We start from the raw sequence: 25,676 nt of genomic DNA on the forward strand, positions 1-25,676 counted from the left end.
TTTTTAGTCAGGAATCCCCTATGCCAACAGCTACCTGCAGCCTGGGCAGGATGCTGTGGGACAGAAGTAGTGCTGCAGGCAACACCTGAGCACAAGGAAGGGAAAGTGGCAATTGTAAACATCCTCAGGAAGGCAGTGGGTTGTGCCTTTCATAGGTACTTATAGTCAAACTGTCCAGTGCTGTGGGAGGATCCCAGTACATTAATTTGTACAACTGAATCGTGTACTGCAGAAGTCACATATTGCATTGTTACCTGCACAGTGGATTTTTCAGCTTTTTCCATGTTTAAGTATAACCAGTGGAAGAAAGAACATGTTCTCTTTTTTTTGTTTTTTTTTTTTTTTTTTTTTTAAAGAAGGGAGAATAAAGGAGAAACGTCACACAATGAGTAATACAAAAAGTGACTTAAACCAGTAGACAACAAGGAACCTCGTGAAACACCAGCATTTTACACAGGGACACAGATGCATAAAATTTACTGTCAAAATGTTTATTGCAAAATAGAAGTTCGGAACAAAGAGAAGCAAAGGAAAAAGTTTCACATCAAAAGAAAGTTTATGACACCGATTAAGGAAATTTAATACATTGCATGATTTCTTTTTGTTTGTTTTCTTTGGTTTTACACTGGAAATTCAAATCCACAGTGTGAATAAAACAAGACATCATATGTCAAGTGCAATAAAGAGAATAACTGACGCTGCAAGGTTTTACCACACAGAAGTGTAACATCGCATGTTCCACACAAATGATATATTCAGTTTACAGCACAGGCATTGCGCTCAGCTTTCTTTTATCAGAAGGGAAAATGAAGTTTTCTAACACTGTGAAAATAATTTCTATTCAAATTTAATCGGTTCACACTCAGAAGTGTAAGTAGCATTGACTCCTAGTATTCAGTACAAAACTCCTTCAGTAGTGCAAAAGCAAGAAATGCAGTGGACTATATCTGACTTTAAAAGGCATATGAATATTTAGCACACAATATAAAATGTTTAAAGAAGATTGTTGCTTCTGCAGTTTTAAAATTAAATTTTCACACATCAGAAATCTCTGTGCAGATTTTACAGTGTACACTAAGTCGGTCTGGGGGAAAAGGGAAAGGTCTCTCCTCCAGATTCCTACCAGTGCATTTTAAGGGCTGTGAAAATTACTAAATGAACTTATTTTTCTACCTGAATATTCTACTTAGGACTGTAGTTAAAACCTCTGTCAAGTTAGAGGTCTTATTAAAGCCTGTAAAAGCTGCCTGATTACAGAAAAAGGAACTACAGTACTAAAGACACACAGTAAAGCTTCTGAATACTTCACAGCTATATGCACACTACAGATTTCTTGCTGATAGCAATATAAATCACTACTGCATCAAATATTGAAGTCAGAATAACCATGTCATGAAGTCAGAATAACCAGAAGGAAAAGGAATCAACAAAACCACTGGAACGATAAACAAATGACAAATGGAGAACATGACTATGTGACAAGGAGCTGTGGCAGACCTCACCTCCTGGTAGTCCTTCCCCCCTAGAGGGGACAAGCTCTGTCGGGCAGCCCACAACCAGCTGGGGATGCAGCACACCTGCACATGGGACCTTAGGACACTTGTTACTCCAAGGAATTACTGGTGTGATCAATCACATAAAAGAACAGATCAAAAAGATTCCCTCAATTTATTCTCCTTCCATTTTTTCCCTGCTGCTGAAGGAAAAGAAAGGGAGTCAGACATACTGTCTTGGTCCCAGCTCACCCTGTAGCTTTAAGCAAGCCAAAAGCTGATCATCATTTTTCTCTTGGGCCATTTAACCATCTAAATCAATGCTGGCAATACAACAGCCTGTTAAAAATGAGAAGTTTAGTCCTGCTTCTTACCTTTCCCCTCCATCACATGCAGCAACATTATTTTACTGCAGAAACTTCCAGGGCTTTTTGGGAGGTAGAGAAAATAGGGAGGTCAAAAGGCCTGTTGGGGACTAGAGAGCTGAGAGGTGTACAAGGCACGTGAAAGCTTTTGGTGGCTTTGCTCACTGCCCAGAGAAACACCTTCTGGATTTGGTTAACACTTTGGTAAGTTGACATACTACATATGGCTGTGGAGATCTATACACCCTGGTGATGATACTGGTAGAAGACAGACTGGGTAGCACTGCAAAGCAGAATCAGTTGTGGAAGATGAAATACTCTGACCTCCTCCAACCAACATACCTGCCCACCAGAGCTACTTTCAAAACCCTTATCAAGTGAGAAGTGTATCAAAGGTAAAACCAACACATCTTGATTCTCACATATGATTTTTGTTAATCAATACCATTATTTTTAAAATTAGAATAACCCAATATTGCAAGCATAACTCTCTCAAGGCAACTGCATCAGAAGAGTTTGTCATATATGTCATCTCTCTAGAATATTCAGAGATTACCTTTGATGCTTTGAACACAAAGCACAGGTAGTCTTTACATAAGCTTAAATTTTACCTTAATATAACTCTGACAAGTAGCGTGTAGAAATGGATACTGATGTATAAGATAAGGGTAAAAAAAATCCATCTTTGTTTCATTAAAAAATATTAGAACTAAGTAGATAAGAGAAATTCCTATAAGCATGCTACCAAATTCTGGTGATTTTCTGCTTAAATAAGTTACACACCTGGGCTAGCACAAAACCTTGAATACAGACTCAAATCTTGTGATTTTCTAACTATGAAATGCTATCTCATACTACTTAAGGACTATTTTTACTTCTGTGAAGATTAAGGAGTGGATTTACAAATGCAGTTAAAACCCATGCAAATATAAATGTGCATGAAGTGCTCTGAGACTGTCAGATGCTAAAAAAGTGCAGAACATCAATGCTAAGGACAAGTTTTTGGGGGGTTTTTGAGTACTAAATGTACTGAACCAAATTTAGTTTTAGTTGAACATGTACAACCCTACATTGCCCATGTGGTACAGTAATTTATGCACAATGACACACATCTTCAGATCTAAAGTGCACATATCAGATTACACAAATCCATCAAATTTCCCTGGGTGCAAAGTGGCAGTTACAAAAATAGTAGCATTGCTGTGGGTGTTAGCAGACATAGACTTACAAAAATATTACAAATCTGCAAACAGCCTGTTTGCTCTTATTTCCCTTTAATTATTTGCCCTTCAATGTCCCTTTTTCTCCCTAAAATCAGGTTGCTTTGATGGACCTAACAAGCCATCCCTACCTGTGCTGAAGGAACAACTTCCTCCTTGGGATACTCTGTAAATGTATATACATCACTTAAATTGGAATTTTGTTATGAGAGGAGCTTTGTGATACAAAAGAATTAACTTCAACCCAATGGATTTGCAACTGCTAGAAAGAAGATGAAATGGGAAATGACATCCTAAAGACAGTAAGCATCTTGGAGGGTCTAATCCTTTGCAAACTGAGTGGACTTGGCTAGGTTGCAGGTTACCAGACCAGTGCTGGTGCTTAAGAATAAAACAATTCTCTCTCAAAGGTGCCTACTCATCACTCTAGAAAAACTCTTTGAAGAACTTCCTTGTTTGTTGAGTGAATATGTAATGATTTCAGGCCTGCTGTTATCTAATGTATCCGTTTTTTTCTCTAAGCTATCTACAAAAACACTCACCACAACATGTAGGTTAGAGCTGTGTAACAGGCAAGCCTATAATTAAAGAAGCAGCTCAAACCCGTAAGTCTTCATGAAAGAAACCCCTCCAGTAATTGAGAATGGAATTTTGATGGCTTATCCCCACTACAGCTGAACTAGACAGCAATGCTTTTCTTTTGAAATGCCGCCCTTCTTTCTTGAGCAAATATTTTACATCATCTTCTTTCCTAACCTGCATTTGTGGTTTCCCTCCCTCCTTCCGCATCACCACTAAAGGGGTCATCAAGAGAAACACACTGGTTGCTCTCAACATAAGTGCCTGGCAGGCAATTATTGCAGCAGACTGTTCCATGCTGTGTTTTATGGTAAGTTGTAAGAGCAGTGGGAATACTTTAAGTGATTTAGCTGCAACAAACAGGTATGCAGAGACTGCACAAATGTTCCTCACGTTACCAGCCTCACGGGGAATTTCACATATGCCACAGTAGTAGGGCCCAAGCTGAAATGTCACTGTGGCTTCTCTTTGCCCTTTCATAAGGGTAGCACAGATGGCTTAAGAGATGCAAAAGAATCAAAATTTACTAACACTGATTTTTACTCTCAGGTACAGTAAGTCCATCAAAGTAAATGAGGCTTCCCGGATTTACATCAACATAACTGAAAATCAGCTTCTAGATGAAAATATCTGATAATAGATGCAGAGGTCTGATTGCAGTTCATTTTGCTGGAGTGAATTATATATACACGCACATACTTGTGAGGGGGGAGAAAAGGAACATTTATACAAATAATCTACTATTAGGGATTATCTGGATTCTGCTGCTACTCAGTTTTAAAACTCAGTATTTAACTAACCCCTATATTCCCCTCAACCGAGCTTCTCTCTTCCTCAAAATGTATATGTGACTTCCCATGATGCCACCTTGGAAAAGGTTTAAAGTTAGAAACACAGCAAATCCTCCTTCATTGGAAGAGTAAGAAAGGATGGATTGTAGAAAACAGCAAGTCTAGCAGTTTAAGCATTTTCATATGATTGACAATTAAAGGGGTAAGGGAAATGACAAAAAAAACGCAAGAGAAAAATGTGAAGTACATTAATGGCATTAAAGGCATTGAAGGTTTCCCCCAGTGTTTTCAAATCTTAAATTTATGAAGCCATTGTTTCTGTAATCAGGCATCAAGAATAGATATAAACATGGTTCTTAAATTGATAGTCTCAATTATTTTGGAAAGTTTAATTCCAAATTTGATCAAATCAGAAATAAGTCAGCACAATCTAAACAAAAATAACATGTCTTTCCACGTACAAACATGCTCAGCCTGGAAAACATCTTTTTTTTTTTTTTTTTTTTTTCTTTCTTCTTTTACAGGATTTAAACAGACCAAACTGACAGGATTCTTGTTCTAAAACTTTATTATTTTGCTTTGCTAAAACCAATTTCAAGGTTAACTCTATAACTGATTTCATTCGCTGCTATCATCTGTGTCATCAAAATCATCATCATCATCATCTGACCAGTCGAATTCACTGAAACCCAAAGCCATGTTGATTTTCTTTCCTTTTCTCATAGAGGTGGTTTTAGAAGAATTCTTTTTGGCTTGCATGTTTATCTGCATTCCAGAATGCAGGACAGCTCCTGCTTGGTTCAGAGAGAAGATATCACCAAAGCCCGTCATCATCAAGGCCTTCAGACTTTGGTTCATGCCAGCTACCTCCCCGTTACTTGTTGCTGTGATCTGACATGACATCTCTGCACTGTTTGACTCCTCTGTCTTAGATTCAAAGTAAGACTCCTGAGACATTCTTGCAGCAAGAGGTAAGAAAAACTATTAAAGGGAGGAAAGGACAGAGCAAAAGTGAAAGTTAGAACCAATTTAAAAATTGAGGAAAAAGACACCACCAGATTAGTTGGCAATCAATAGAAGGCACAACTATTAGTGAATCTAAACATGAAGATCACGTAAGAATTCAATAAACCAGACAACTTCATTCTGGGGTCATTGTACTTAATTGAAAGTGCAAAATAACTGAGTCGCATAGCAAGAACCACAGGTAGCAGAGCTTTTTACGACAAAAGAAGGTTCAAACTCTTCAATCCTTAATTTTGTACAGAGTAAGATAGAATGTGACATTTTCCAGCCAGGTGGACTGGCTCCTAAGGCAACATGGGTACAACAGAAATCTGACTTGCTTAATTGAACCTTTCAGGATTGAAGAATAAATCCCATTAGGATTAGAGAATCTAAACAAGCTTGCCAAGTTTGGTGCAGAAGTAGCAGCCCTCTAAGTATCAGAAATGGAAGCAGCAGTATTATTTGTGCAAAGACTGTTCTTGAGCATGTGCTCAAAAGGAGAGGAGGGGGTCATCCCGCGACAGCTGCAATCAGAACCAAGCCTTCCCCACTGCAAAGGACATGGGAACCAGCCTGCACCAGCACCCTGCTTCTGAAAGCTGTCCCAGGAAGGAGCAGCCAGGGAAGTAAGGGCTTTTTGGTCAACTGCCAGCTTCTTCAGCTTCCTCTTTTTTTTTTTTTTTTCTGGTTTTAATAACTAAATAATGATTCATACTTCTTCAGAGTGGCTGCACTAGTAACTTCTGTGATATGTTTGCCTGTTCTCCGCAGGAAACAAAAACTCAGGAGTTTCATCCCAAATTAAACTACCTACTGAAGCAACAGCAAAGAAGCTGTGTGTGAATACCAGAACAACTTTTTTTGACATAATCAGAACACTGACTGAAGAGTCAATGGCAGTTGGTCACAAGTCACAGGGGTGATAATGCCTGGTGATGCCCTGGTCTGTACTACAGGAGGCTTCATGGCCAGGCTGCTAAAAATGTGCTCATTTCTTGGCAAAATCACTTACATTGATAGATTGTCCATCACTGAAAAGGACAGTATATGTCTTTTGTTCCTCTCAAGTTCGCCCTACTTACACAGGCATTCTATTGGCATTGCAGTTAATAAAATTTAGTGATCATGGTTTAAGAAATTAAAATAAACTTAGGAAGTTGGAGAGATAGAGTGCTCTAAATACTCTTTATGTGTCCTACAGCTAAGTGACAAAAGAACCTGCAGCTAAGCTTCAGGTGGTTGTGCAGGAAAAAACAATTACACTATCACCAGGGCACTACTTGAATCAAGAGAAGGAACATTGTAAAAACAAGATCTAGCTACAGAAACAAGATGCCCAGCACCCAGTTTGGTGCCAGGTAGTTCTGTCAGCTATTGGAGTTCTAGTCACTTTAGATCCATGGAAAAGCATCCCCTGACAAACAGAAAAAATTCCCTGTGAAAATCAACAAAGTTGCTAAACAGCTTTCCTGTAAAACACACTATGGCGAACGGGCCATAACTGTGTCTCATTTTGCAAGTTATAATCACCTTTCTCCATATTTTATCATCTCATTAAAGGGAGCACTGAGGAGCTCTTGGCAACAGGACCTGCCTTTGGTATTGCATTGCACATGGTACCTACTATAAAGACATCTATAGATGTCTGGGATCCCCAAACTCTGTACACACCACTGTTCTTAAATGACCACCTGCAGGTGCACAGCACCACAGATGGACATCTGAATTTCAAGCCTTGCTCACTGTCTTCCACTAAATAAGAGCTTCACCTTAGCTATATACACTCCCTTCTTATAGTCAAGTCCTCTTTCAAAAGAAGTCTCCCATTTAACTACAGCAGTGGATATATTTTACTCCTCCAAAAGGCTCCAGCAGATTGTGCAAGAAGCTCTTGGAGATCTGCACAAAGGGAATCTGCAGAGATCAGACTCAAAGGTGTCTGTTGTACAGGAAACAGAAGGAACAGGGTCAAAAGAAGAGCAGGGAGAAACACTGTTCTCACAGAAGTTTTTCTGAAGAGTAGGCTCATCCTTCTCTCATGCTGATGTGTGTAAAGCTATATTTTATTCTTTGGAAGAGGAGCGCCCTGCTACTCACCCTGCATAGGTACCACGCGGGATGGCAAGGTGAAGCTTCTACAAACCCTAAAACACCAGAGAATCAAGTGGCAGAGATGGCTCCCTGTTCATTTGGTTTGAGTTTCTGCTCCTGCACACTACTTTAACAGCATCTGCTGGCCTCTGGTCCTTGCTGCTGAGTAAAATGAAGAAGTGGCTGCAGAGCAGGGATGACAGAACCAGCTAAGACACCACAAGCCTTGGTGCTGGTTAACCAGGCATAAGCCTAGTGGGCACACTAAGCTGTGGTATTAACCCTGGTTGCCAGACCTTTGCTACTGCTTTTACTGCCAAGGTAGCTTAAAATCAAGTAGTACACCTTCCTGTTGCAATCCTCCAGCTTGATACTGCTCAGCAGACATATACCTTGAACCAAGGGAGGGAGGGAAACGCTTGACTCCAAGGCTTAGAGCTTGGAAACAATACGCCAAGAGATATTTCACAAATGATTACCAACTATTAATTTAAAATATAGTTGTATTTGTAATCAGTGCCTTGAAGAACTTCATATGCTATGAAAAAAACAATCCTGCTTGAACAAGCCAATTTTTGCCAGTGTATCTTTTTTTTTTCTTTTTTTTTTCAACACAGGCTTTTTAAAAGCCATTCCATGTAACAGTTCACTAAAGATCTATGGAAAAAACAAATCCATATTTCTCTATCAGAAAAAATTGCACTTAAATGCAATAGGAGAGTTGGGTTAATGTTATGCAGAAAGATAGTTCATGCTTAGCACAACAGTCCTTAGCACAGTGCTTTATTCTTTCAGCAATGCCAGTTCTAAGTGAAAAGTAGAAGTCATAAGCAAGTATAGCATAAAAAAAACCCTAGGGCCTTGCTTGTGAAAAGGTTTGCTCATTAAGGCTGTGTCTCATGCTGTGCTCAGGATAGATGATGGACCACAGCTCCATTACTGGAAGTTTGCAAGTGTTAAAACAAGCATACAGATATCTACTGAGAACATAGAGCATCTGCACATAAGAAAACATTCATTCTTCAGTATTTCATTATGGCATGTTCACAGCTGGAACGTGAGTGAACTTTATTCAAACAACAGCAATAAGCTATGCCTTAAAACCAAGTTATATGTAAATGGATCTGGATGGAATCAAGGTTATAAGTAGGATAAAATGGTGGGTAAAAAGTATTTTATGCAACTGCAATCTCAATCTGCTATTTATTTTGGCTAGTGCTTTAAAAACATAGGTAATGTGATATTTTTCTTAATTGCAATTTTGTTGCAGTATGTCTAGCCATGCACTAACCCTGTGGTCCTCCCTCTGCCAAACAGTAGTCAGGAGCATTATGTTTCATTAATTTAAGATAATTCAAGGAAGTTTTTAAATTTCATTTATTAAGAGAAATATGGAAATCCTAACAGCTAATAAATGGCTGGTCCAAGTATTTAACTGTAATTATGAACTACAGTCCTAAATCAACTCTTCAAATTTTTACTCCCTTCTTCAAGAACAGAAATTCGCTTCTTCTCAAAAAGAAAAAAACATAATAATAATAATAATAATAATAATAATAATAATAATAATAATAATACATAGGTTTCTCAAGCCTTCTTCTGCAAGCAACAAATGATTCTTATATTTAAGACCAAACCCTGCATCCATTAGTCAACAACTTTCTAGTTGAAAAATTAATTTCTTGAATGCAATCAGCTTTTAAAGCTCAGAACTGTAATTTAATCAATAGGAAACTACTTCAGTGCCCATGGCACAATATGAACTATCAGCAATATCTAGTATCTAATGTATTAGATGAATTTTGAAGAAAATAGTAAACTCATTTGCAGTGACGTAAAAAAGTAGACTTCAATTGGCCCAGAGAAACAACTATAGGAAACAGGGGCACTATTTTCTTGTGGCTTTAGATTTATACAGACAAAATCCCAAACACTTTCTGAAGGAAGATGAAAGGCTGAATTATTGTCTACTTACAGGAGTATTGGACTGTTCAGTTAACTTCTGCTCCCACATCCTCAAGCGCCGCTCCCGTTCCTTTAGTTCTTGCTCTTTAAAGCTCAGATCACGCTCCAGTTTCTTTAGTCTCTCTAAGGTTGCTTCAATTTCACATCTGCACGGAGACAATTTGTTATGTCTTGTCTTTTCCTGACAGATATAAATTGTTCATAATTCCCACCTGAATGCTAATTAAATGTGAAAGGCTGAAAAGTACAATACTAACTCAAGCAGTTCATTTAATTACCAAATGCAAAACCTTTCAGAGCTTTAAGAAAAACTGGCAATGTTTGCACTTAAGAATAACCATAACACCTTTGGTTGAGGAAATATAACTTTTAAAGAGTAAAATGCCATAGAACAACAACATTTTAAAAACTTATATGCTGTATTTTCCCTAAATATCAGGAAACAATCTTATCCATAAAGAAACTGTATTCAAAACGATTAACAGGACAATCATTAGCAACACAATATGGGCAGAGGAAGAAGCCCATTTGACTGGGTTTATAATTTGGCTATAAATAAATGACTCATACTCAAAATAGGCAGAAGCAGAACTGGGTGTTTTCCTCACTTCCTATTTCTCTAGCTGAAATATAAGGCCAAAAATATAAACCAGGACATGACCCAGCCCTGCAAATTGTTAAAAATACAAGCTTCTCAAATTAATAAAATTATTTGGTTTATTTTAATTTGTTTCTCACCACACATGCAAAGGTGTGAAAAACAGGAAAGGCAGAATTGAAAGCAGTACTCCTAGAACCACTCCTTGTTGGGTTACATTGCATGTACCTTATCCCTTAACAAAGTGGTTTCCTTCAGTGTGCTTTCTGACTGAGAGTATCTTCTAAACACTTGAACTGCTCTCAGAAAGCTTTAACAAGATTTGTGCTACAAATGCATGGGTGTATACTAGAAGGTACAGAAAAATAACTGAGTCACTAAATTCAGCAACATTTTTTGCATTTGGGATAACCAAAGAATAACCTCCAACTCACATCAGAGGTTGTATTTGCATTTAGCAAACAATTTCTGTGACTGGAGAGACTGTGAACTGTCCCCTGTGTCCTGACTATTAAACTGCTTCCTATTCACATTGTGGAAATAGTCAACCATACTGTTTCATCTTTTCTCACAAAGATAGCAAGCTCCTAGGGAGATGGAGCTCCTAAAGAAAGTTCTGAAGATAGCTACTGGGACTCTGCAATGCCAAGCCTTCTGCTCAACACAGCTGTCATTTCTTTTTTGAGGGGGAGAGGAGATAAATTATTTCTTCCTGTAAATCTCCTGCCCTGGCAAAATACTAGAAACCATCACCATGTTTAAGTGTACTGCAAAAATCAGCCACCTGGTGCAAGGGCACTTCTCACACTTAATTCCTGCAGAGTGAGCTGTTTGATACGGTGGTCACAACAAGTACCCCTCACCACTGTTATGCTTCAGATGTCAATGCAGATTTTCTCTCATATTTAGGTATGCAAAGGTCAAGAGACAGCAATGGACAAAACTAAAAAGAACTGGACAAAAGGTCAGAAAGTGACTCTTCTCCAAACACTAATTTCCCCATCATGGAGTTTCTTTGGGTGCAACATATACTATACAATTTAATGTGGGAACCATAGAGTAATTTGAGGATAGTTACAAGTGCTACTATTCTTAGTTTGTCTCTCAACATCACTGCTATTTATACTCAACTCTTTAATTTTAAAAATATGTAAATTAAGTTATCTTTTAAATAGCATTCTACACTCGGAACGTCCTGGTAACAACAGCTTTCTATATGTCAGAGTCTATTTTGTTCTGTAATTACCTCTCTTTATTAGACAGAAACTTCTCTTATAATAAAAGGTCAGTCTGTGAAAACAGTTGCATTCTGAAAAATAATTCCACTGTATAATAAAACTGTGTAATTAAAGAGAAAGCTACCGTACATTGCCCAGTTAATGAGTCTTACTTCATAAATGAAGCAGCTTGAAACATTATACATGGCAGGGCACATGGATTTGTTTTCTCCTGTAGTTCTGCAGTCTGAGCTTATTGGCTTTTCTAGAATAATCTTATTCTGTGACACTGAAGAATATATACTGTATTATTAGAAACTATAACGATAAACAGTCACAGATTAAAAGCAGTGAGTGGCATTTGTTTGTATCTCTTGAATTGCTACTGATACACTAACATAAGTATCACTAATAGACTATTTTAATCATTAGAACAGCCACTCATGGGGAGAGGATGGAAGTGGGAATGCAGTTAGTATATATGACTAAATGCAGACAAATGTGTTCTCTCACTGAACCGGAACATCATTACCTCAATAGTAATTTTTTCATGCTGTAATAAAAGTTATTTCATAAAGAGTTCCAAAAAGATCACAGAATATGAACTTAATCATAAGGTAAACCTGTGCAACTAAATGGTAAGACAGTGCCCCTATTTATTACTGAATTGTGAAGAGTTGAACAGTTAGAAAATAAGATACTGCTTTATTTTAAGGCAATCATAAAAGCAGGCAGATTGAAATATATTATTAATATAAGCATCATGACCAGTACATGTTGCAAATAAGATCACACTGAAGATAGGTCAAAGTGTCATCTATCATATCACCTCTGTCAGTCACATAGAGTCTCAGCCCACTCTCAGTTTTCATACCATCTGGTCAGAGATGTTGTAGACTCTCTTACTTACTGTATTATAGAAGCATTTTTGGCACCTCTATACAAAAAGAACCTCACCTTTGCTTTTTTAAGAGGAGGAAAAATGTAACCCAGCTTGTCTGAGCTTTGATTTGCTTTGCTAAGTGCAGTATCCCTGTGAAAGTGCAGTATCTGGATCACTAAATTGAAGGTCCCTCAAAGGAACAAATGTAACCTTCGCTTTACCCAGGCCCACCCTTCCCCTATCAGGATTCTGATAGGCAGGCTTCATTAAAATTCCCTATTTTTTGGTAACATATTTCACTCTGTTCCTGCTGCTAGTTCAACTACCTCTTTGCAAATCACCATGAGATAAAAAAAAATACATATACCAGTTACTAAAAGCAGAGATTTTTCAATCAATGTTCAAGCACATTAAATTTATGTGAAACTGTTATCAGAAATGGTCTTTTAGTTTTTGTGTCGAGAACACTATGTACATACAAGTCTTACATCTACTTTTGCTTGTACACTTTGTGCATGTGTTTATTAATTCAGCTTAAGTTTTTTGAGTGTTCCATACAGCCATGGCTTTCACACCAGGGAAGGCAGCTGCTACCAAAACCCAGGTAAGAACGTGTCCACCTTATAAGCAAGTCCCCACACAACCTGAGTTCCTTCTGCACTTCGTGCTTTCCTTTTGTCTTAATTCAGAAACCATCTTTGCTTTCAGGCAAACCACGTCTCATCATGAATTTGTATTTTCTCTTTCAGATTTCCTTGTCTCCAAGTTATTCCTTCTTCCAGATAAATAGCCAAATATACCTTTAACACAAATCTCCATGGTAAGAAATTCTTCTATTACCTGCCAGTGCCAAAGAACTTTTTGTCTACCTGGCTTTTCATTAGCCCTCTGTAGCCACTCCTCACTTGAGCAATTTTAGCACCAAAATAAAATTTGCAAGAAATTCTTGGGCTACCTGAGTCTTACTCCAACAAATTAATCAATTTAATAAAAGAACACAAGTTAATGTAACTAAATGTCAACTAGTACAGCTGTTATTCTGCTATACTGGAAAGATTTAGGCAGTTATGTTTTCTTCCCAAAGGCATTTGAGAACTCGCTCATCTTTTAAATAAATATTTTTATTATTCAGGGGCGTTTGAGAATACCCTCCACAGTGCCTATTTTCCTTCCAACCCTCTCATACTCTGTCTGCTACCAAAACCACAATATGATGATATCCAGAGTCTAAAACACCGGTTTAGGGATCCTAAGCCTTGAAGCACCAATTTAGGGGGCGAGAGGCCACACTGATATATTGTAAAAGCAACACCGCGGACAAAACCTTCACCAGTAATTGCGAGCTGAGCACTGCCAGGAGGGAGCACTGGACATGGACACACGGGCTGCCCCAGAAATGAGGAGGGGGGAGAGGGGGCGGGGTCGCAACGCCGGCCCCAAGGGAGCCGGGGGGGGGGGCCAGGGACGGCACCCGGCACCCCGGACCCGGCACCTCCCCACCCCGCACCCCGCACCCCGCAGCTGTCCCCGCCGCCCCGGCGCAGGTGGCCGCTGTGTCCAGAAGGTGGCGCTGCCGCCGCTGCCCGAGGCTGCGGGGCTGCCGAGCCCGGTCCGGAGCGGCCCCGGACCCCCCGGGACCAGACTATTTATACTCCCGCCATGTGACCGGGGGAACGTCCCATCGCCAGCTCACTTTTTCCACTCGCCCGATTAAACCATAAGTCTTGGTTTTCCCTGGAAGGCGGCGGATGAAATTTGGGATGCTGGTTGTGACACAAGCCCCATTTCCCTGTGGCTCTTCCCCATCCTCCGCCCACCCCTGCTCCAAGTTTCTTCCATTCCTGTGCTGACAGCAGGCAGGGAATCTTATTTAATATTTCTGCTGCTGGAGTGGGGCCAACGCTTCTTAATATAGACTGAGGCACCATCGCCTGTTAAAAGTGCTCTGCCTGTGCAGCTCTGTTTCCAATCTTCCAAACAGAAGGATGTACTGTGAAGCAGCAGCAAGTTTTCTAACCCACAAAAAAGCCAGGGACAGGTTTTAAACTTTTGGCACCAACAGGAAACAGGCCAAAACTTTTACTGCAAAACTGTGTAATAACATTTTCTCAAATCTCATCTCCATTTATAAACACTTTTTAATTGAAAATGCAATCTGCAATAGGCAAAATTATATGTTCAATCAATGCTGGTGCACTATGCAAAAACAGCATATGCTGTCAATACCAAGTCAATGCAAAGGAGAGAATACACAAAAAATGGCAGAACACACGCAAATGAAGACAAATGGAGACCGGATTTTAAAGTTTATTCTTTTGTGTCCTTTATACTTTTCTTTAAAACTATAAAAATATGCCTATAAGCTTCCCGTGCAAATGGCACCAAGCACACATACTCCTCAGTTGCTTCGCCCTCACACTATTAACTGAAAATAAGACATTGCTTTTAAGATGTGAATCACAAAACCATAAACGTAATGACACCTAAGCCAGTATAATAATAAATGTAGGGTACAACTAAGTGTACTGGCTCCTAATACAAGTTTCACAACATTCTGAGCATTCCTGAAAAACCACAAAGTCAGTTACAGTCTAAAAACACCTTAAGCTGTCTACCAACACATCAGAGTCTGACATCTTTCTGAATAATATGGACTCACAGGATTTCAAAGGAAAACCGTATCGTTTCATCTTGGGAGGAAGGAAACTTACCTCCACTCTGCCTTGTTATGCAGGAATGAGTTACACTGGTCTGGAAGGTTGCTGTCATTTGACATAGATTCCAGGATTGAAATGATCTGCTTGAAAGATGGCCTTTTCTGAGGACAAAACCAAAACAAAACTCAGCATTTGCGTTCATAAACAACTACTATTGTGCATAATCATTTGTAGGAATTTTTCAGTTGAAAGACTTTGAGCAACAGACACTGGGATGCTACTTTCTTCCCATCAAAAGAAAAGGTCAGTTGGGAAGAGTCACATAAGCTGTTAGGACTCAAGCTTTAGCATAGTTTCCCATATCGAGCAGTAAAACCTTTTGGTACCTGGTAAGATCATTAAACAACATTAATAGCATCAATAACCATCCAGATTCTTAATTAAAAAAAAAACCCAACATTAGATTTCCTCATGTTAAGAAGCAAAAATACTGCCAAGAGGAGAAAGCCTTTTACAGGTAGTAACCCGAAGTCTTTAATGTGTGAACAAGCTATGTAGCTGCCCATCAAAAAGGGGTCTCTGGCTGAAAGGGTTCGTTTCTGGCAGGGGAGGACAGACTTTCCAGAAAAACCTCTCTCGTAGCTACTTCAAGAGCAGCTGGAGAAGAAGTGAAGATTGAGGCTACACGAGGATGTCTCACCTGGCAGCTGACCTTATGTCAGCAGTACCTCTGCTATTCTGTCCTGGGCTCATTTGCTTAACTTTCTGTTCCTGGGCTCTCCATCCAGCACACACTGTGCTCACTAGTCATGGAAAGCAGTTAAAACTCTCTATTTTCTGCTTTTCCTTTCGTCCCAAAAGGAAGCCATGAAGTAGAAAAATTACTGAAAAAGCTACAGTTAAATGTGTTTCTTGAAAGAGCACTGACTCTCTTAGTCTGTTTGACAGACCCCAGACAAGGTTGAGACAAAAGGTTGAAACAGAATGTAGATACATAATAAGGGGATGATGCACATTCTCTCTCTATCACGCCTGTAATTATACCATTTCTGCTAAAATTACAGATGCCGCAATTAAAACGTGCATTTTAATTTGGGAGCACAAAAACAATTAGGAACAATGCTGAGGTGTCTCTCCCAGGAAGATCCAAGTGATTTCCACATTATAAAAGAGAGACAATTTCTTTATTTTAAATGTCAAACAGCATGAAAAAGTGTCAAATGCATAACAAAAAAAAAAAAAAAAAAAAACAACAAAGACAAGCTCTCTCATACTGTAATACTTCACTGTTCGGCTGTAACAGGAGGCTTTGTCTGTCATTCTTTGGTCCATTTCCATGATTCCAGGCAATGGGCAGCTGGATAAGCTTTGCAGATTTCCTTTGCAACAGAGAGCACTTGTCCCAGCCACCATGTTCTGTGCTGTTTGGCCACCAGCCCAGCATCCATGGAGTGGCAGCCTGGGTGCACTTAGCAACATGGCAGAAGGTGCCAACCCAGCCTCACATCACTTGCACTTGTTGATCTAGGACCCAGCAGAGTCCCCCTGAATGCATGATGCTGCTGGACCTGCCACAGCTGAGCAGCCCCTCTGAACATGGTCTAGAAGCACACAAACCTCCCTGGTCAGGGAACATACCACACTAGGGAGCCCAGAGCACAAGATTCATCACTGGTCTGAACTGAGACAGGCAACTGTTTTAGTGAAGAAGAACCTTCCAATAGCCCTCACACACTTGCTGATACAGCTGCATCTCTTGCAACCACCCCAGTGGGTGTGAACTGTTGTGGCAAATCAACAGCCTCCCAGTGGTGACTAAGCTGCCAGACAGGAGATGGTGGCTCCCAGGGTACTGCTGCTGTGACACACTGTCCATCAGACAGGCAGGTGCATAATGTGCCATTACCAAACTAATTCTATTTTCAGAAAGTGATGAAGGACAAACGTTCCCATGCTGCACTAATGTCAATATTTTACAGCTTATTTAGGCTTCTTTTACTAAACACTTCCATGAATTTTGCTTGTTCCTCTTTTCTCAGGGCTAGTGGGAAGTAGAGGGCATGACTGACACTGAGCACAGTCAACACCACACTACCACCAGGCCTGCCTGGAGCCAGTGGAGAGGAGATAATGACAGAGAAGAAAGCTTCTACAAAGGGTAGAGGAAAGAACCAACTGACTGATTTGGGAGGAGCAGCAACACACACTCTTCTGGTTCTACACTACAGGCACAGAAGCTGTTGAGTTGCACAACTAAAGCTGGAACAAATGGACAGTGACGCAGGACTGACAAAGCTCAGACATCTCTGGCTGTGCAATTTCTGTGATGAGCCACCAGCTACCCTGCCAGCTTTTTAGTTACCAGATTTACAAGTACCAGCATTCCCTGGAGGCAAAGCTGACAGGAAGACACAAGCCTACATTGCCGTGTGGGTCTCACCGATTTCTCCCCCCAAGCAAGAATAATTTCAAATTTAATAAATGCGCTCAAAGTGCAGACTGATACCTTGGTTAAAACTGGCAAGAAGTGACTGTTGAAATTGGAAGCTGAAGCCAAGAAGCTTTTTCTAAAACAACTCTTAGATGGATGACTACTTAGCACTTTCTAGAAAGTCAGGGATCTCAAGTCATTCTTTATAAAAGACTCTTAAAATACCAAGGCATGAGGTTGCCTTTGAAAATTGTTTCCCTTTGTATCCACGATGTCTCATACAAAAATCTTTTAAAAATATGCCCCTTCAGAAGTAATTCTGGTGGATGTTCCCTTCCATTCAGTATTTCTTACTAAATCGGTCTGCATAAAACCAGGATATTTAATCCATATGGCTTTCCTTTCTTCCTGCTGCTCTGTCCCCAGGCTTCTGATTTTTATTAAAATATTCAGTAATTTTAAATACCTTTGATATTAAAGTGGGGATAAACTGAAGGAACAGATGAAACGTGAAAGAACCACTCACCTGTGCTTCAGAAGCAAGTATACCCAGTAAGCAAAGGCACCAGTGATGAGCAACCTTGTTTATACAATTATTTAGTACCCAAGTAAAAACAGATTGTTGGTAGGGATTTTAACATGTCGAAGTAGTTATTTAAGATACTTAGTTCCAACAGACATTGTTCTTTAATAATTACTGACTTAAGATAATTATTAATTAACATTTTAGTAAAATGCTTTGAACCAACTAAAGACTTTGTTTCCACTATCACAGCTGAAACTGCATAGACTACTATCACAAATACCATATGGGGCAATGCACTACAGACATTTTTCTCCATAAGAATTCAAAGCAAAGTTACTAACTGTCCATTCCCACGAGAAAGTTACAGTTTGAGCAGTGTCAGACACTCCAGCTACTCTGCAGCAGCTCTCCAAGTGCATTCCTTAGCCCCACAGTACATGCACATCCCTCTTTTCTCAGGGGTACCTAAAGATAACTCATGCTTTCTGCAAGCTAAAAGTACACACATTAGCAATTGCTTTCCAGCAGCTGACATCCTCATGCTCACCCCTGCTTGACCTTCAGTAACTTGTTCAGGCATCAACTATCTGGTTTTCTAAAGCTAATACTGGCAAAAAGGGAACCTTAAACAGAGCAGTATTTTAGAGGAGTGTGCTCCATCTTTTGGCTCATGCAGGCCACACAGCCTTTTATCAAGGCATTTTGAGAGCTGTAAGTAGCAATCCTTTCCCAACACGTGACTGAATAAATCAGTCACATGCCCAAGCTGTGACCAGAGATTACTCCCTCTCAGTCATGTGAACAATGCATTTATAATTGCCTAACAGAAAAGAAGCTGCATGAAAACAGTAGCAGAGAGCAGACTGTCATAAAAACCCACCTAACATGAGATTCACTCTTTGCACACATCAGTGGCACCTCTGGGAACAATGCTGCCAGGAATCAGCCCAATTGCAGGTAAATTGCTCGTGCAGACAGAACCCAGCCTGATAGTTGGGCATCCCCCTTCTACAACACACAGATACATCCCTCTCCTTGCAAAACACCAATAGTCTTCTGCACACTTATGTCTGTGGCTAAAGCAAGCCAGAGAGCAAGATGATCTAGTCTGTCTTGCAGTTACAGAAAGGACGCTCCTGTAATTTTTACTCTGTGGCATTTGGTAGTGATGATGAGGCTTGGAAGTAATTATTAAGATAGGTAGTTACCACTGGAAAGTGCTCTTCAGTAATTACTGACCCAGAACTTAAACGGTTTATGTGTAAGTTTAAAGGATCAAAGCATTTTTCTCCCCTCCACTTTCTGGAGAGGATACAGGGGAGTTATTAGGAGAATGGCATTTAAATGGATGTTATATGGAAACCACACATGATGGATCTCCGGCTTTTAGATACATTCTGTAGGAAAGCAACTCCTTGCTTAAAAAAAAGAAACCAAGAAGGGAAATCTGCTTTCTCATATTACTCTTCTATGGCTTACTCAGTGGTGATCAATTCTAGTTTAAGAGCACCTGAACACTTTAAATCGCTTTGGGATTAATCCTAGTCTCTCTGAAGTGGTAGCTAACTTCTGAGTTTAAAGGAACAAAGATCTTGCTGATACCTTGACTTGAGAAAAAAAGCATAATTTCCATTCCTTACCCATCCTTCCCTCTCTCAAATACCTTCATAGGCAAAGGAAATGGACACTACTGCTTGCTAGTAAAGCTTGTATGCCCACAGGCTCTTTCCAGACAATTTTATGTACAACAGGACGGTAGCAGACCAAATTTTAAAAACGTGAACTACCATAATCTACAGAAGATTTTACTGAGTAAAAATTCCCTTTAATTTCCCTTTTAGTTCATTCTCGTAAGGGCAGATTACTAGTGACAATGGTTTGGGTCTTTAGCTTGTAGTTTCACTGTTTTCATGGTTACACAGTGTATTACAGTACTTCTGTTATTATATTATAGTATAATCATTATAAAGCTTATCATTCAAAGTCCCAAGGGAAAAGATTAGGAAAGGTTTAATGTTAATTGAGAATGTGTTGCTACTGTTCCTACCCCCATTTTATGTACTAATTTATTCTTTACATGTTTTCAACACAAAGAAGGCATCAGAGTTGGGCCTTGAAATAGGTATTTCATATATGATGTCCACATACTTCCAAGAAAGATTAAATATTAACTACAGGAAGAAAATTGTACAATTTTTCACTTGCTCAAAAAATGGCTTAATTCTTGCCATCTCACAGAATTTATAGGCATTGTCTTGAATAATCAAGTAGTAATATAACTCTTGGTTAAGAGAGATAAATTCAAGTATAAATATGTACACTTTAAAAAAGGACAGCATCAACCATCTTTTTGAAAAATTGTGTCTCAATACACTCAGCAAAACAAAGTGGGGGGTGGCACATATAAGTCAAACAAAAATTAAATTACCTTTGAATCAGCATCCCAACACTGGTGCATCAGTTCCGCAAAACTTCTGGGACAACTGCTTGGAATGGTTAATCTCTGAAAGACAGAGTGTGTACCAGTTATTAGAAGCATTTCCCCTTAAGCTGCTATTAATAGATTTCCTACAAAAGGAATGGAATTAAAATAAGTAAAACACACTCTTTTATCTTTAAACGGGATATAAAAGCTGAGGATTGACATATTAAAGAGACCTGTAGAGAAGGAATGGAACAAACTCACAAATTGAGTTGCTTAAGAAATCTCAGGGACAAGGAAATGAAAACAAGGCAAATAACTGAATACTAAACCACTACACCTAATAGTTTGTGTAGGTTATTGCATGGTATTCTAAGATGCTTGTCAAGATGAATATAATGTGCAGCCTGCTTTAATTTCTTTCTCCCACACAGATAATCCAGCTGTACAATACCTGTAAATCTCTTTTGAGACAACAAATGGATGAAATACAGATTACATTAAGTGAGTTAAAAAGAGTTAAAGTGAAGCTCCACATGACACAAGAGATGTTTCATGAGCCTGTGGTCAGAAGGATTAATGAGGACATGCAGATCTCAGAGAGCACTCAAAAGTGCACAGTGAACTCATATAAATATTTCTTGATAACTGAAAACAAGGAGTTGCTGGCTGTACCCAAGACGACTGACTACACAGATCATTTTGAAACTCATTTGGTTTTCTTTGCTAAGAGTTTTAGACATAAAAAGATTCCCTCAGGCAGCCTTAGAGGGCTTTTAGTTTAAAGACTGCCTCCGCACTTGAAGGCCTAAAAGCAAAACCATTCTGATACACACACCCAGATATGGAAGCCTCTCCAACTGAGATCAAACAAGCATCCCATCAACACTTTTTGGGAAGAAGCTCTTGCAAAGGCAGTTAACTGACTTGAGGTGTTTCATACTAAATTAAAACATATGTAGATAAAATAACCAGTTCCTCAGTGAAAATGCACCCAAATATAAGTGGGGTCAAGCTGAAAAAAGGGGTCCCTGTCCTGTAGCAGGTAAGAACCGGGTGTTACAGTCTTGTTCAGACCAACCTGTCAGGAAGACCCTTTCATCTGTTCTACTCTTGGCATTGCAGGAGCAAAGCAGAGCAAGTTGTGCCAAAACATACCATCCATTATACTATTGTAATGTCACCTGCAAAGCCTGATGAGCCACAACAGCCAAAGGAAGAGTTAAAAAAATTCTGCTGCACAAGCATTTGAACACCATGAAAGCTAGAAACACATGCAGAGCCACCACAGCAGTATGACTATGAAAATAATGTAATGCCTTAAGGTGCAAAGCTTTCTGCACAAGAAATACACATAATTTTGTACTGTGCATAAACAAGCTGTACTGGTGCTTGATCTCTGGTTGACTCATTAGCCCAAAAATACACTGCCTAGTCTTGCTACAGTATTTGTCTGTAACTCTCACTATTCCAGAAGGTGGAAAATCAGTTGCAATCACCATTTTTATGTCTCACTTAAGCAGAATGTTATCTGTCATGTATTGTAGAGGTGGCCGGTTCCAAAAGTGTCAGATTATAATAAAGATGATGTTTCTCACTGGCAATTTAATATGAGATCATGCCTAGCATAATCTGAATTCTCAGGTTTTTCTTTTCTGGATTAAAAAGTATATAATTATATAGAAACTCTACCAGAATAAAAATAACACTCTGAAATTATTCAGAGTTGAAAAAGACGCACAAAGAATCATTAAAATCCATTTCATTTGTTGGGCTCAGGCTTTGCAAAGGGGGATTTTTCACCCTACACAATTATGCTTTGGCCTCAGTCCTGCACTGATTTTAACTAGAGAGTTGCAGTGCAAAAAATGAAGGAGTAGCTCAACAGTGATTCAATTTTGTTGTGAGCTGGAACCATGCAACTCCACTGATGGCAACAGATTGAACCAAGAGCAGAACCTGACCCTCACACTTGTTTTGGAGACACAGAAACTATGAAGAAAACTAGCACAAGCTTTTACAAGGCTTGTGCAGAGAATGTTCCCTAAGTCATAGCCAGAAAAAAACATGAACTATGTAAGCACGTGTCATAATGCCCTCTAAGATCACAGGCACCCTTCCAAAGAAGATGATAGCAACAGGCTAGTGGTACCTGGCAGACAAACAGGTGGCTCTGAACATGTCACCCATTAAGTTTCTTCAGCCATGAGTAAAACAGTCTTCATGTCCACTTTTTTTTTTTTTCATACTATGTTTTGCACAGTTCCTTGCTCTGGAAAACCGCAGAGAAATGTGCATTGTATCCTCTGACATCCTTCAGTGTATGACTACATCTCTTCACAACATTCCCAAAGCCTCTCTGTACCCCTTACATGAGGCTGCACATGGTAGGCATAGGAAAGAAATACTGTTTATGGAAGGCTTTATGGGTCCTCCTTCAAACTGATGTGTGAGGCTTTTCCTAAACTAGGAGGATGAGTGCCATTGTGCCTTCTGCTCTGATAAATGCTGTAGAAGACCACAGTTTTAATATTCAGACTGCTAGTGTGGCTATTCCAGCTAATTGGCATATCATGGTATCACTCACTGGAATTAAACCAGTCAGCAAAAAAAAAATTAAAAAAGAGAAGGGGGAAAAAAAAACACCAACAAAAAATATTAAACTAAGAGGAGGAAACCTAACTCCTCTGTTTAACCCTGAAGCATTTTGAGAAACAGTTTATGTAGAATAATAGGGATCTGTATTGTACAGCCACTGCCTCGCCATTGTAATGTTTCCCAAGCTTCCGCTGCGTCTAGATAGAGGAGGTTTCATCTTTGTGGAGGATTTCCATGCTGGTCTGTGTGTGGTACAGTCACAACTTTAAATGTTTTTTAAATGTAGTTACTGTCTTTGATATCAAGGGACTATGTGTTCAGATATACGCTCACATGTCCAACTAACTGAAAGCCTCAATTTGTGAGAAGAAGAAAAGCGAGGCTGGGGACACTGTACAAACGGTGTTTACACCACTGAAGTGCTTTTGAAATGGAAAGACTCTGCATGAGGAGGCTTGCAGCTATGCCACAGCCTTGCCGATACCAGTGAGGAGCTCATCTTCAATGTAGTGTTGAACGTAGGTGGCAAAACTGTAATTTCTCTCTTTTTTTAAAACTATTTTTTCTTCTTTTATTTTTGAAATTTTCATCTAAGCGGCAGTTTCTTGTACTATAGTGACTCCTGCTGGGAGAGTTAAGTTGAAGTAGCTGAAGGTCTCTTACAGATATATCAACTCCCGGCCAGTAAAAAGATGTCCTAAACGCAGGAGATGGAGTTAAACTGTTCCCCTACCTTGGACGCAATGGCTTCTTTCATCACTAAGAACAAACCCCTAGGTTTTACAATTGAGACTGAGAAACTAGTACAGTACTTGTACAATTTTTGATCTACAGCATCACGACGTGAAGCTGCAACAATTAGATGTAAAGGGTCCATTCATGAGGAATAACATCACTTTGACCCTTTGTGTTAGCTCCTACTGCTAATCTTTCCATACGCGTGAACTTACTTTCAATTTGAAGAAGATGAAAAAGTCTTTTGCAAAACCCCAATACTGTTTTCTGATCTATGTACCTGAATGTAGAAACGTAGTCTTACCTCGTTTTTTTCCACTACAAGCCAAGCTACTTGTAATCCTTCCAAGCCTTTAAAGGGGACCTCCCTTGTTAGCATCTCCCAGAGAACCTGGAACAGAAAAAAAGAAAAGAATTTTTATTTCTGTACTTTGTATTTTAAATACATTATTAAACCTTGATACAGCACTATTCTGTATCCAATTATCAGGCAACCAGTTTCCATTTGCAGGAACTTGGACCAGTGTTTGTGTGCAAGATACTCTCACTAAATTAATTTGAACATTTCTGCTTTTTCCCAGCTCAGATGAAAAACTAGGTTGTGTGGGGTCTAATGCCTGCAATTTTTGTGAGAGCCATGGAAAATGCTTTTTACTTTCTTTGTACACTATAAAGTTCACATTTGGCAGTTGAGACTTGGACACTGAACTCCTCTCCTTCTCAGTCCCAACTGGACACATCTTTGCTTTGTACTCATATTGCATTTAAAAATATTTCTATTTGACTGCAACCACTGCTTCCCAGTAGTCAGAATATGATCTAAAAGGTTTTATGGTGTTATGATATGTCTAAGAAAAAAATATAAATTTGCAAACAACATTGTAATAGCTTATGTCCAAGTATGTGATTATGTTAAACTGAATGATATGCAGAATATAGAAAATTTCTCTGCCCTCCTCAGTATCTTATAGATTGTCCTTAGAATCAGAAAGATCTCCTAATTTTGCATGCTTTTAGCATTTGGTAACACAGTACCCAAGAATCTAAGTTACTCTTGCAGAAGAGACTTTGGCATCACCAAAAAGGCCTCAAGTCAATGAATCCAACTTGCTTTTATGCCATTGGGACTACACAGTGGAGCTCAACCAAATTACCAGACACTTTGTACCTTCACTTTTATATGTATTTTTTTTCCCCCCTTAATTCTGAACCTTCCCATGTGTATCTTGTTACAAATACCTACACATAAACTTTTCTTCTGCTCATACAGCAAGCATATCAACAAAAAACACTATTTATGTAGAATTTGACCAAAACCATTAAGATCCTTATGCAAGTCTGTATAACCTTGTTATTTCAGGTAGTACTCAGGCTTATTCCAGCTACATCATTTTGAATGGATTCTGGCCAGCTATGAAGGTAATTAGAAAGAAAATGCAAGAATATTGGCAGATGCTACTGAAGCAGAAAAAAATGCACTGAAGCAGAGTTGGGCCTTTAATCAAGTGAACAGGGTACTCCATCAATAGACCTATTTGAATAATTCTGCTCGAGTCAGAAGACTGATTAGTAAAACTAAGGGCATCTTGGAGACATAGGTAAAAGGACAGTTTTCCTAATAGCAATATACGGAGAAAGCTATCATAGAGGTATTCATTTCTCCTGTTTGCCTCAATTCATTCCTTTTAGAAGGAAAAAAAATAGCACTTCAATTTGTAATTCCCAATATCACCTCTCTTCTAGTAGAGAAGGATATTTAACAGTGAGAGAAGGAAATTATTTAGCAGTCCCAGGTACTTCAGACAAAACAGCAGAGTATAAACCAGCCAGGTTAAAACAAAAGCCCCTGGATCAAATCAAACCTGCACTTGAGTAACCTTGCAGAACCACCTCATCTATCCAGCTGCACCAGGAAACCACAGAGAGGAAACTCAGGTTTCCACATAAGACAGAGCAGTATCTCTGCTTGCATATTCCAGGAAAAAAATATAATTAAATACATGTTAAATGTCTGCAAGAGACTTGAGCAGGAAAACTCTACTGCTCTACCTTTCTTTCAGAAAACTGAAAATTGTGAAGGGTGTCTCATTTCATTCA

At 39.2% G+C, this 25,676-nt stretch overlaps 1 protein-coding gene across 5 annotated transcripts in view; it reads right to left on the reverse strand.

Annotated features, from left to right (window-relative positions):
• MAP3K20 (mitogen-activated protein kinase kinase kinase 20) overlaps positions 1-25,676 on the reverse strand; it is an 88,459-nt gene that overhangs the window by 21,814 nt on the left and 40,969 nt on the right. For 3 of the 5 annotated variants that reach the window (XM_071747325.1, XM_071747323.1, XM_071747324.1), the window contains exons 8-11: positions 23,884-23,970; positions 20,253-20,327; positions 14,922-15,028; positions 9,523-9,658 (exon numbers count right to left, since the gene is read on the reverse strand). In XM_071747325.1, coding sequence (XP_071603426.1) covers positions 9,523-9,658; positions 14,922-15,028; positions 20,253-20,327; positions 23,884-23,970 — 405 coding nt within the window. Of the gene's footprint in view, positions 1-475; positions 5,430-9,522; positions 9,659-14,921; positions 15,029-20,252; positions 20,328-23,883; positions 23,971-25,676 lie in introns of those variants that run through there. The other 2 variants (XM_071747326.1, XM_071747327.1) reach the window with 1 other exon arrangement.

This window comes from Heliangelus exortis, chromosome 6 (assembly GCF_036169615.1).
Source record: "Heliangelus exortis chromosome 6, bHelExo1.hap1, whole genome shotgun sequence".
NCBI lineage: Eukaryota > Metazoa > Chordata > Aves > Apodiformes > Trochilidae > Heliangelus > Heliangelus exortis.